General features: G+C 41.6%; 1 protein-coding gene across 1 annotated transcript; it reads left to right on the top strand.

The window, feature by feature from the left end:
* The first annotated feature begins 4,905 nt into the window (after positions 1–4,905).
* On the top strand, positions 4,906–5,850 carry LOC114588068 (olfactory receptor 10R2-like). Its single transcript, XM_028712997.2, has one exon. It carries the CDS (start codon positions 4,906–4,908, stop codon positions 5,848–5,850), a length of 945 nt encoding a protein of 314 aa, XP_028568830.1.
* The last annotated feature ends 7,341 nt before the right edge of the window (positions 5,851–13,191 follow it).

Raw genomic sequence — 13,191 nt, 5'->3', positions numbered from 1 at the left:
TCAGGTTACAGACTCCGCTGACCCAGAAATAGTACCCTGGGTTAAGAACTTTGCTTCAGGATGAGAACTGAAATCGTGCTCCGGCGGCGCAGCAGCAGCGGGAGGCCCCATTAGCTAAAGTGGTGCTTCAGGTTAAGAACAGTTTCAGGTTAATGTTCCATTTAACATTTGTTAAAAAATCCCGAGGCATTTTTGTTGGGGATTATAGGGAAAGACCTGCCAAAAAAGTTGAAAAACATCTTCATGTATGCGACAACAGCCGCGAGAGTTCTGGTAGCACAAGGATGGAAGACTGAAGAAATCCCAACTAAAGAATCATGGCAAGAAAAATTGATGGACTATGCAGAACTGGCAAATTGACATATAAACTACGAAATAAGGATAACTGTGACTTTAAGGATGAATGGGAACCTTTCACAAAGTATTTGAAGACGCAACAATGCGAACTGGACTCCTTGGCAGGTTTTGAATAAACATTCACAATTTTTTTACTGATAATAATTAGCTAAACAGTTGGAGGATCTATACAACTCTGTAACATGCAGAAAATAGCATTATTGGAGAAACCAAAGACTGGAACTGAGGGAAGTCAGGGTGGGGGGGTGGGGGGATGGGTTTTATGGGGGGAGGGAGGAAAAATGGGGGGGGAACCGATACGTTTTTGGAAAATATGTTTTGTTATAAAATGTTTTGTATATAATGTATACAATATGTATATAATATGTATATGTATATAATATGTTTTGAATAAAAAATTTATTAAAAAAAAAAGAACAGTTTCAGGTTAAGAACCTACCTCCGGAACGAATTAAGTACTGTATTTTTCGCTCTATAAGACACACCAGACCATAAGACGCACCTAGTTTTTGGAGGAGGAAAACAAGAAAAAAATTATTCTGAATCCCAGAAGCCAGGACAGCAAGCGGGATCGCAGCTTGCTGTCCTGGCTTATGGGATCACAGGGCACAGCCTCTCCCAGGCAGCGGCATGAATTCTCCCCCTGCCCTGGTACCTGGCTGGTACCTGTATATTTCTTTTGGGGTCAGTTTGAGGTACGTATCTGTTTATCTTTGTGGATGTGGCTTTTTCTGCCCCTCCTTGTCCCCAGTGATGGTGAGGGAATCTGCTTTTTCATCATCATCAAACCTTTTACTGGCATCACATACAAACATTCATAGCTAATCAATACAGAATTCCTGCCGTCCAAGTGACACAAAACATTTGGAGTCTGCTTTTTCAATGTTGGAATTCTTGTAACCAAACACACTTAATTTCTGCTCTTTTGCTTTCATGTTATTTGTTCTGACATTTGATTTCTGTAAAGTGTTGGCAAGAATGTAATAATACATTGTACACAAAATGGAGTATTGCTATTTTTCAATATGCATTTATTTTAGCATTCATATATATATATATATATATATATAATTTAAACCTGACACTTTAATTACTTTCAAAACCATGCCCAAAGAAAGGCTATATCATATTATATGTCCATTACATAATTAGATATGCAATTGGATAAGTAATTTGCAGTGCTATCATGTCTGAGTGGTCCCCTCACCCCATGATTTTCTTGCACTGGACCACATGAGGTTGCGTGGCGAGCTCCCGCCTCCCACCAGTAAGAATAATGACACGTGGCACAAATATTTAGGTTAATGGGCTAAAATAGGCCACAACTTTATTGGTTACAGGTAAAGAGCAGTATTGGCTTAGGCATCGGTCCTAGCCGACTATCCGGCTTCAGCCTGTTTGCTTGAAGACCGGGAAGGGTTAGCACCAGCAGGGGGAGCCCTGCTGATGCACATCAACAAGGGACTCCCCCGGGGTCACCGCTCGGGGGGGGGCGCTTTAGGCCCTGACCTCCATAGGCTTCGGACAAGGCCACGCCCCACGGAATCCTTCACCGGACTACCCTTCGATATTTTGGGGGAGGTGATGGCGCTCCTCCCCCCCAACACATCTACATAACAATACCCCTACCAATGCCTAACCACCAAAACCAAAGAAGTTGTGACGAGAGGGAGATCCCGGGCCCTGCTTGCCTTAAATGAGGCAAGCCACACCCCCTGAGCCAGCCGATTGGCTGGCCAGGGGATGACGCGGCCCGAGGATTCAAATGATTGCGCGGGGCTGGAAGCCAGCTTCCGCGCGTGTGTTGGGGGCGTGAAGCGCACCACCACCACCACCACCACAACAACAACACCACCTCCTCCTGAGGACGGAAGTGGCTTTGTCCTTCACTTAGTATTCCAGAACAATGTAGCTGCCAGGCTGATTTTCCTTCTCTCAAAAGTATGAAATATCTGAAGAAAGGTCCAACCTGATTCAGTACTGTGGAAGGGGTTGGCTGCAACTCTACTGTATGGTGTGGTTGGGAGGGAATGGTCTGAATGGTGTCCATTTTTCAGCACCTTTTCCTCACTTCAGTCTGAGCAGAGCAAGCAAGCTGTTACCTGGAGAGAATGGGTATGGGAGGCAGTATTGAAAGAAGTTACTGGATTAATTGGTGTGAGTGTGTGTCTTTGTGTGTCAAGGAGGACTTCCCCTTATGCGAAGACAGGCTGCGGTGGATTGAGCTGATGAGACCAATACTGGCTTCAACAGCCAAGAAGGCCGTTTCTGCCAGAGGAGTCTCTTTATAGCTGGAAGTGTGAGGGCCTGGGCCTTGCCCCCTAGGCCAGTTGGTAAAGGCTTTGTAAGGGAGCAGGCCTTGCTGTCCTCACCACAGCCGATGGTGGCCCTTGGGTCCTTTTCAACTCTAAGATTCTATGGTTCCAACAACAACAGTGGGAAAAAAGAACCATTCATACAATGCTGCTCAAAACGTAGATTCCCAAGACAGTGACCAGTGACTAGCAATGGAGATTTTAGGTGCTGCTTAGAACATAAATACAGTGGTACCTCAGGTTAATCGTGCGCCGCCGGAGCACAATTTCTGTTTTCATCCTGAAGCAAAGTTCTTAACCTGATACACTATTTCTGGGTTAGCGGACTCTGTAACCTGAAGTGTATGTAACCTGAGGTACCACTGTACAAGAGGATAGTGGTCAATGGTTGGGTTGTATTACTTTCTAGAGAAAGCAATGCCAAATCTGGATCCATTGCTGAGGTTTGACGCACGGTAATAGAAATTAGATTGAACACCTGGGTCCAGAAGTCATTGAGAATGCAAATACTGCCATGAAATCATTTAGTATCCTCTGCAAAGGAAAAGGGGCTTAGCTTGGATTATGGAGCATCAGTAAGATATAATCTGTGAAAATGTTCAGTGTCATCTCCTTGAACCCTGATGTCTTCAGTGCCTTGTGAGATGTTAGGTGTTGTGCTAGCATTTTACTTGTAGAATGAAATTTCCCTGCCTATATGACGATGGGTGTGGCTTACCCCAGAGCCATTTGTCCTGTACGCTATTTTTATTTATTAAACAATATTCACACACCACTTAATCATAAAGACCTAACTGCGCTTTACACAGAAACAATCTGTAATGTTCATCATGAGAAAATAAAAAATGGAAAACAAGTAGATGTAACAAAATGTATCGATATAGAGATGAAGTCAACAGCTTTAGAAAAAAAATACACCCAATAAAATTATATGTATTGTTAATTATTACTTGTAGATTCTAACAACTCCCATTGATAATAAGAAGGTTGATTGATTTTATGTTTTGAAACACCGTAGAGATAATATCTGATGGGATTTATAAACTTGTTTACATCATTCCATGCTCAATAAAAACATCATGAAAAGGATATTGTGGCAAATTGGTGTCATTTGGAAGAGCTCACCATCCATCGTGCTTCCTTGTAAGTCTATTGTGGTTTGAGGTTCTGCAGCTTTGATTTGAATTCATTCATTCAGCCCTTCCGATGCTCTTGTCTTTGCCACTTTGAAGGGATATAAGAACAATTTCAAAGCACCTGACTCTTTTTTATCTTGGCCACAAGATTCATACTCAATAGCAGAGTTACTGTTTTTCATACAGAAGGCTCCAGATCCAATATTTTTCCAAAAGAGTATGAGGTAGCTTAGCAGGAATAGTGAAGACTGCAACCTGAGACCCTGGAGAGGTGCTACAATTTGGAGTAGACATGTATGACTCTTTAAAAGGCAGGTTAAGATAGGCTTGCTCCTCAGTTTTCTAGTGGTGTTCAGAGTTATGTCTTGTGATGCTGTTAATTTTGCAATTGACAGGAATATTGTGAAGCCTCAAACTCTTCAGCTCACTTGCCTCTGTGCTCCTTCATCAGCTTGTGGGCTGTAGCCAGACATTCATTCACAGTGGAATTCCATCAATTAAAAGAATACAGAATTTTAATCTATGGTGATGAACTATGCCAAAATGTTGTCTGATTGCTAAAATTTTAGTTCTATGGAAAATGCAGTTTTGTAAACTGGCTCTAATGCCTCACTAACTTGGGAGCAGGCATTCCCAGGATTCCTCGAAAGGGAGATATCAGACATTCAACTCTGCAGTGTAGACTTGTTGGTCAAGTGAATGTAATAATATGTCTATGGGGTGACACAACTATTTTGCTGGTTGCACAATTGTTGTGCTATGCTCTGTCTACTGAGGCCGGCTCTACCATTGGGCAAGTGGAAGCAGGCAGTTCTCAGTCAGCTGTATGGAGTGATGTTTAAGGCACATCAAATGGCTTGTTCTTTAATTTGTTATTATTGCATTTTTTCAGTCCTGTTATATATTTTGTGTTTTTATGTTGTAAAGTGGCCTGTGATAGTCAGCTGAAGGGCGGTACATAAATCTAATAAAGAACAAAAAATAAATAATCATTTTATGAACAAGCCTCTCCCCCAGTATTTTTGTATAAAGCATCAGCGGACGGGCATTGTTGCAATCGGTAACATCTTTAAAGTTTATTTTCAGATGCTGCATCAATGGGAAGAGAAAATCAAACAGTGGTGACAGAATTTATTCTTGCTGGATTTTCGAATTTCCCAGACCTGCAGGTTCCATTGTTTCTGGTGTTCTCTCTAATCTACCTGGTAACTTTGATCGCAAATATAATCATCATCACTACGATACGGCTTGACCGCAGCCTCCACATCCCCATGTACTTCTTCCTCTCCATCCTCTCCTTCTCAGAAACCTGCTACACACTCGTCATTATTCCCAATATGCTTGCAAATTTTCTGAGAGAGAAGAAGACCATTTCCTTCATTGGCTGTGCTACTCAGATGTGCATTTTCCTGGGCTTTGCATGCACAAATTGTATGCTTCTAGCAGTGATGGGGTATGACCGATATGTCTCCATATGCAAACCTTTACGTTATCAGATTTTGATGAATCAAAGTGTCTGCACCAAACTGGTGGCTTGTTCAGCAACAACTGGATTTCTTTTTTCCACCACAGAGGCTATAATCATATTTACCTTGCCTTTCTGTGGACCAAATGAAGTTAAGCACTTTTTGTGTGATTTAGCACCTTTGCTTGAATTAGCCTGTGGCCGAAACTACATAGGAGAAATTGTCATTAACATTATTTCTTTTGTGGTTGTAATTTGTTCATTCTCGTTCATCCTTCTCTCGTACATTTTAATTGCAAACACTGTCTTGAAAATCCCCACAACGGCTGGGAAACGAAAAGCCTTTTCCACTTGTGCCTCCCATCTTATTGTGGTCGTGGTGCACTTTGGGTGTGCTGGCATTATCTATTTAGGGCCCAAATCCAGTTACACGCTAGATGAGACGACTTTTATTACTGTCTCTTACACAATGGTGACTCCATTGTTGAACCCCTTAGTGTACAGCCTGAGAAACAAAGATGTTCAAATAGCGCTTAAGAAATCGCTTGGCAAAAGCTCCTGCACCCAAAGAATGTGAAAATTAAACGTTACCCACTTTGAAGAGGAATTATGAAACCCAATAAATACTGTATCTGTTGTTTAATGGACAAAGAACGCCTCAAATAGTATTGTAGCTTTTTCTCATCTCCTTAATAATTCATTTGTATATGAAATATTCACTTGGCAAAATGTGGCCTTGCTTTAGCATTTACAGACAACTTTGATTTTCTCTTTAGTGCATCACTGGAAAATAAATCGGGTTGTGGGAATTTTCTCATAAATGAACCTGTAATCATTCAGCCCTGCAGCAAAGGAAACTTTTCTAAAGATTACTGTTGTTTTCTCCCAAATCCTAGCCCTCATTTTCTCTACCAATCATTCATGCAGAACTATTTCAAGCTCATATAGTGCTGAGACTGAAGTGTCAAAATTGTTCTTGTTGAATAGCTGCCACCCGTATATTTTGGTTGGGTTCAATTTGGGGTACATTTCTGTTTATCTTTGTGGAGGTAGTTTTCTGCCCCTCCTTGTCCCCAGTAATGGCTATTTTTAAGGAGGGAATCTTTTTCAAAGTTGGAATTCTTGTAACCAAACACACTTAATTTCTGCTCTTTTGCTTTCATGTAGTATGTTCTGACATTTGCTTTCTATAAAGTGTTGGCAAGAATGTAATAATATTTTGTACACAAAATGGAGTATTGCTATTTTTCAATATGCATTTATTTTAGCATTTAGCATATATATATATATATATATATATATATATATATATATATGTTAATCCTGATACTAATTACTTTCAAAGCCATGCCCAAAGAAACGCTATATCATATTATATTCCCATTACATAATCAGATATGCAATTGAATCATTAATTTGCAGTGCTATCATGTTTGAGTGGACCCCTCACCCACCGCTTTTCCTGCATTGTTGTTAGCCGCCCTGAGCCCAGCTTCGGCTGGGGAGGGCGGGATATAAATAAAATTTATTATTATTATTATTATTGGACCACATAATGTTTTTGTCCTTCAGTTGGCATTCTAGAATAATGTAGCTGCCAGGCTGATTTTCCTTCTATCATAAAGCACACAATATATCAAGAAAGGTCCACCATAATTCAGTAGTGTGGAAGGGGTTGGGTGCAATTGTATTGTATGGTGTGGTTGGGAGGGAATGGTCTGAATGGTGTCCATTTTTCAACACCTTTTCCTCACTTCAGTCTGAACAGAGCAAGCAAGCTGTTACCTGGGGAGATGGGAATGGCAGGCAGTATTGAAAAAAGTTACTGGATTAGCTATAGTGCCTGTGTGTGTCTGTGTGTCAAGGAGGAATTCTCCCGTATGCGAAGACAGGCTCTGGTGGATTGAGCTGATGAGACCAATAGTGGGTTCAGCAGCCAAGAAGGCAGTTTCTGCCACAGGAGACCCTTTATAGCTGGAAGTGTGAGGGCCTAGTCCTTGCTCCCTAGGTCAGCTGGAAAGGCCTTTAAGGGAACAGGCCCTGCAGTCCTCACCACAGCCAATGGTGGCCCTTGGGTCCTGTCAGGAGTCCCAGTTTCCAGCTTGATAACGCAGCCAGCGTAGTTAATTAAAAAGGAAGATTTATTGCAATAACAGTGTTCTCCAGATGACTCTACAGTGCCGCCATTCTCCACTAATCATGATGACCCTTCCGACTCCTTCCTGTGATGACGGAAGATATTGAACTTACTAACCCTAATTCTCTTGTTTTTCTTCCTATCTAACAACCCGCCCCTTGACCTATTCTCCACACTTATTGGCTTAGCTCAGCCTCTTCCTTTTCTGATTAACTACCCATGTTTCTGTTCGCTCCTGTTTGAAACTCCTGACAGCTTTGGCTAGGTTCCTGCCTGCGTGCAACATTATCAGTTGTCATTCCAACGGGCGGAGGAGTTGACCCTGGCCAAGGCTTCTCTTGTCTGTCATTTAACCCTCTCTCTCTTTGTAACTGCTTCCTTCACTGGGAGCTGGCTCATTCATGACACGTCCCTTCCAACTCTAAGATTCTATGATTTCAACAACAACAATGAAAAAAAGAACCATTCGTGCAATGCTGCTAAAAACGAAAATGCCTAAGTCAGGTGTTTACCATATAATATCAACTATATAATACCATATAATATCAACTAAACATACGGAGAACTTCTCCATATGTTTATTTGGGCTATGGGATGGTTGATGCTTGTTTGACTCAGCATTGCCAAAGGATAGACAGAGCTACCAAATGGAATAGAAACAGACTGTTTTTAATCTCCCTGCTGCTAAGCCCTCTCTGGCATGTTAGATGTTCAGAGAGAGCAATGTCCCATAACCTTCCAAACCAACAATCCCGGGATGGGAATCTGGATTTCCAGTGACTAGCAATAGAGATTTTAGCTGCTGCTTAGAACATAAATACAAGAGGATAGCGGTCAATGGTTGGCTTGTATTGCTTTCTAGAGAAAGTAATGCCAAATCTGGATCCATTGCCAAGGGCTGACCCACAATAATAGGAATTAGATTGCACACCTGGGTCCAGAAGTCATTGGGAATGCAGATACTGCCATGAAATCATTTAGTATCCTCTGCAAAGGAAAAGGGGCTTAGCTTGGATTGTGGAGCATCAGTAATATATAATCTGTGAAAATATTCAGTTTATGCTCATCTCCTTGAACCCGGATGTCTTCAGTACCCTTGTGAGATGTTAGGTTTTGTGAGATGGAACTTTCCCTGCCTTTTTGACAATGGGTGTGGCTTACCCCAGAGCCATTTGTCCTGTACGCTATTTTTATTTATTAAACAATATTCACACCACTTAATCAGGAAGACCTTACTGTACTTTACACCGAAACAATATGTAATATTCATCATGATAAAATAAAAATTGAAAATCAAGTAGACACAATAAAATGTATCGATATAGAGATGAAGTCAACAGTTTTAGGGGGGGGGGGAAATACACCCAATAAAATTACATGCATTGTTAATTATTACTTGTAGATTCTAACAACTCCCATTGATAATAAGATGGTTGATTTATTTTACGTTTTGAAACACCATGGAGATGATATCTAGTGGGATTTATAAAGTTGTTTACATCATTCCATGCTCAATAAAACTATATAATACCATATAATATCAACTAAACATACGGAGAACTTCTCCATAGAGAATGCAGATACTGCCATGAAATCATTTAGTATCCTCTGCAAAGGAAAAGGGGCTTAGCTTGGATTGTGGAGCATCAGTAATGTATAATCTGTGAAAATATTCAGTTTATGTTCATCTCCTTGAACCCTGATGTCTTCAGTACCCTTGTGAGATGTTAGGTTTTGTGAGATGGAACTTTCCCTGCCTTTTTGACAATGGGTGTGGCTTACCCCAGAGCCATTTGCGTGCTGAGGTCCCCCAAAACACCCTTACCCCAATAACTCACACATCACACATAATTTTTGTTTAAGGTTTTTGGCATATTTTTGGCCACAACTTTATTAGCATACAAATCGTGAGTGGTTGCTTAGGCATTGGTTATGACTATCTGTCCCCCCCCCCCCCACCTTGGGGACAGCACTGGCTCCCGGATTCCAGCGAAAGCCAGTGTGGAGGAACAAGTTCAGGGATAACTGGAGCTGCGACACAGACCCTCAGCTTCTCCCCGCATGCTCCTAGGGGCTTACATGGCCCAAACCCGATTCCAGGGGTTTGGACGAAAGGATGGTAAGCCCCTGAATTCCTTTAACGGAATTCCCGTGCAGCAAAAGCATTGGAGGGGCAGGCACAGCCAATCCATACCCCTCCACCAACCAATTTAAACCAATGCCTGACCGCCACTCGAGCCCTTACGCTCGCCGCCAACCACTCACAGACTCAAACACACCCTCAACTTATCCACCACCGAATTTAACCAAACATCATTCCCAACTGATGACAGATGAACCCCATCCATCATAAAGAATTCAGCGGCTTTGAACGTAATTAGAGGGTGTGGAATCACAAACCCACCCAAATCGACCACCAACTTGCTCACCGCGGAATTAATCTGCTTTCTAACCCGTTCAGTGGCCGCCGAACAGGGACTACCCCGCCAATTGTGGCGTTGAACAACTGTGACCAAATTATTTTAGTTGCCAGCACCATGGCCGCGAATTCCCTCAAATCTTCCAACATAACAGCACACAGGACATAACAGGAAGAGGAAACCATATCATTTCCCCCGAGCTGAACCACAATCGCCGTAGGAGGGCCTTCCATGAGAACACGCCTCTGCATAAGCGGTAGAAGCTCCTTCCACAGCATCCCCCTTCTGGAGATCCAGGACACCCGCACGTGCTGCGGAAGGCCAAGGCCATCACCCACTCCGGACTGTTGAGCTCTGCTAGCAGCCCAGTGTACAATACTGTGCCCCACAATCCAGATGCGTATAGCTGCTGGACCTAGGGTAAAAACAAGAAACGTAAGCACATGAAATCACATCATTTCCATACATAACCTCTGTACGCATCAGACCTCCACCGGCCCAGGTCCTTAATCCTCTCCACCGATAAACCCAAGTGAGTAGCAGTCGTTGCAGCCCCAATCCGAAAGGAATGAGGAGCAAACTCAGAAGCCGCAAGGCCGCAGGCAGCAATAACCTTGCGCAACACCTTGGTGAACTGGTGACGGGCCAACGGATGCCCATTCTCATGAATAAACAAAGGGCCCTCACCTGGTGGTCGTAAGGCCAGGTACTTCTGGAGATCCTTGACCGGGCAAGGGCCCCCTTCCCCAGTTGCCGGGAGCCGAATCACCGCTTCCTTTCCCTGTTGATCAGTTTTATTTATTTTTTAAAAGATATTTATTAAGATTTTACAGAATGAAAAACGAAAAATACAAAATAAAAATAGTTAAAAAACAATTCCATCTTTCCATCACTTATTTTTCATTTGCTTGTTTCCCAGACCTCCTCACACCTCCCTTTTTGTATTCCAATTCAATTTATTAGTTCAGCAAATCCTTTCCCTCTTTGTTTATCCTAGTCTTTAATCTTAAAATATTATAATATTAAATTTTTACCTGTTAATACTCCATTTTTTCATATTCCTTATAGCGTTATAGCTAAAAACCACTTAACTTTTTATCCAACATCATTCTAACATTCATTAATTTTACAATATTTCTGTAGATAGTCTTTAAATTTCTTCCAATCTTCTTCCACCGACTCTTCTCCCTGGTCTCGGATTCTGCCGGTCATTTCTGCCAGTTCCATATAGTCCATCACCTTCATCTGCCATTCTTCCAGGGTGGGTAGATCTTGTGTCTTCCAATACTTTGCAATAAGTATTCTTGCTGCTGTCGTGGCATACATAAAGAAAGTTCTATCCTTTTTTGACACCAATTGGCCTACGATGCCCAGGAGAAAGGCCTCTGGTTTCTTCAAAAAGGTATATTTAAATACCTTTTTCATTTCATTATATATCATCTCCCAGAAAGCCTTAATCCTTAAGCCCTCTCTGACATGTTAGAAGTTCAGAGAGCGCAATGTCCCATAACCTTCCTTAACCAATGATCACAGGATGGGGATCTGGATTTCCAGTGACTAGCAATGGAGATTTTAGCTGCCGCTTAGAACATAAATACAAGAGGATAGTGGTCAATGGTTGGGTTGTATTGCTTTCTAGAGAAAGTAATGCCAAATCTGGATCCATTGAAAAGGGTTGACCTACAATAATAGGAATTAGATTAAACACCTGGGTCCAGAAGTCATTGAGAATGCAGATACTGCCATGAAGTTATTTAGTATCCTCTGCAAAGGAAAATGAACTTAGCTTGGATTGTGGAGCATCAGTAATATATAATATGTGAAAATATTCAGTTCATGCTCATCTCCTTGAACCCTGATGTCTTCAGTACCCTTGTGAGATGTTAGATTTCATGAGATGGAACTTTCCCTGCCTTTTTGTCGATGGGTGCTCCTTATCCCAGAGCCATTTGTCCTGTACGCTATTTTTATCTATTAAGCAATATTCACAAACCACTTGATCAGAAAGACCGAAACAATCTGTAATATTCATCATGATAAAAGAAAAAATCAAGTAGACATAATAAAATGTATCGATATAGAGATGAAGTAAAGAGTTTTAGGGAAAAATGCACCCAATAAAATTACATGTATTGTTAATTATTACTTGTAGCTTTTAACAACTCCCATTGATAATAAGATGGTTGGTTTATTTTATGTTTTGAAATACCGTGGAGATAATACCTGGTGGGATTTATAATCATGTTTACATTGTTCCATGCTCAGTAGAAACATCATAAAAAGGATATTGTGGCAAATTGCTGTCATTTGGAAGAGCTCAACATCCATCGTGCTTCCTTGTAAGTCTATTGTGGTTTGAAGTTCTGAAGCTTTGTTTTGAATTTATTCATTCAGCCCTTCCGATGCTCTTGTCCAGGGATCAGCAATCATTTTCAGCAGGGGGCCAGTCCACTGTCCATCAGACCTTGTGGTGGGCCGGACTATATTTTTTTTTGGGGGGGGGAATGAACGAATTCCTATGCCGCACATATAATCCAGAGATGCATTTTAAATAAAAGCACACATTCTGCTCCTGTAAAAACATGCTGATTCCCAGACTGTCCAAGGGCCGGATTTAGAAGGCGATTGGGCTGGATCTGGCCCCTGGGCCTTAGTTTGCCTTACCCATGCTCTTGTCTGCCACTTTAAAGGTAAATAAGAACAAAATCAAAGCACCTGACTCTTTTTTATCTTGGGAACAAGATTCATACTCAATGGCAGAGTTACTTTTTTTCATGCACAACGCTCCATATCCAATATTTTCCTGAAGGGGTATGAGGTAGCTTAGCAGGACTTGTGAAGACTGCAACCTGAGACGCTGCAGAGGTGCTACAATTTGGAATAGACACTGACTGCATGACTATTTACAAGGCAGGATAAGATAGGCATGCTCCTCAATAAAATATTCTAGTGGTGTTCAGAGTTATGTCTTGTGATGCTGTTAATTTTGCAATTGACAGGAATATTGTGAAGCCTCAAACTCTTCAGCTCACTTGCCTCTGTGCTCCTTCATCAGTTTGTGGGCTGTAGCCAGACATCCATTCACAGTGGAATTACATCAATTAAAAGAATACAGAATTTTAATCTACGGTGATGAACTATGCCAAGATGTTGTCTGATTGCTAAAATTTTAGTTCTATGGCAAATGCAGTTTTGTAAACCGGCTCTAATGCCTCACTAACTTGGGAGCAGACATTCCCAGGATTCCTCGAAAGGGAGATATCAGACATTCAACTCTACAGTGTAGACTTGTTGGTAAAGTGAATGTCATAAAAGGTCTAAGGGGTGACACAATTATTTTGCTGGTTGCACAACTGTTGTG

This window comes from Podarcis muralis, chromosome 17 (assembly GCF_964188315.1).
Source record: "Podarcis muralis chromosome 17, rPodMur119.hap1.1, whole genome shotgun sequence".
In the NCBI taxonomy this organism is placed as follows: domain Eukaryota; kingdom Metazoa; phylum Chordata; class Lepidosauria; order Squamata; family Lacertidae; genus Podarcis; species Podarcis muralis.
The sequence above is the reverse complement of the archived record's forward strand: the minus strand, read 5'-3'. Positions and strand labels throughout refer to the sequence as shown.

Excerpts from the sequence above, each read along its gene's own strand:
- LOC114588068 (XM_028712997.2), top strand. The coding sequence starts at position 4,906 with ATGGGAAGAGAAAATCAAACAGTGGTGACAGAATTTATTCTTGCTGGA.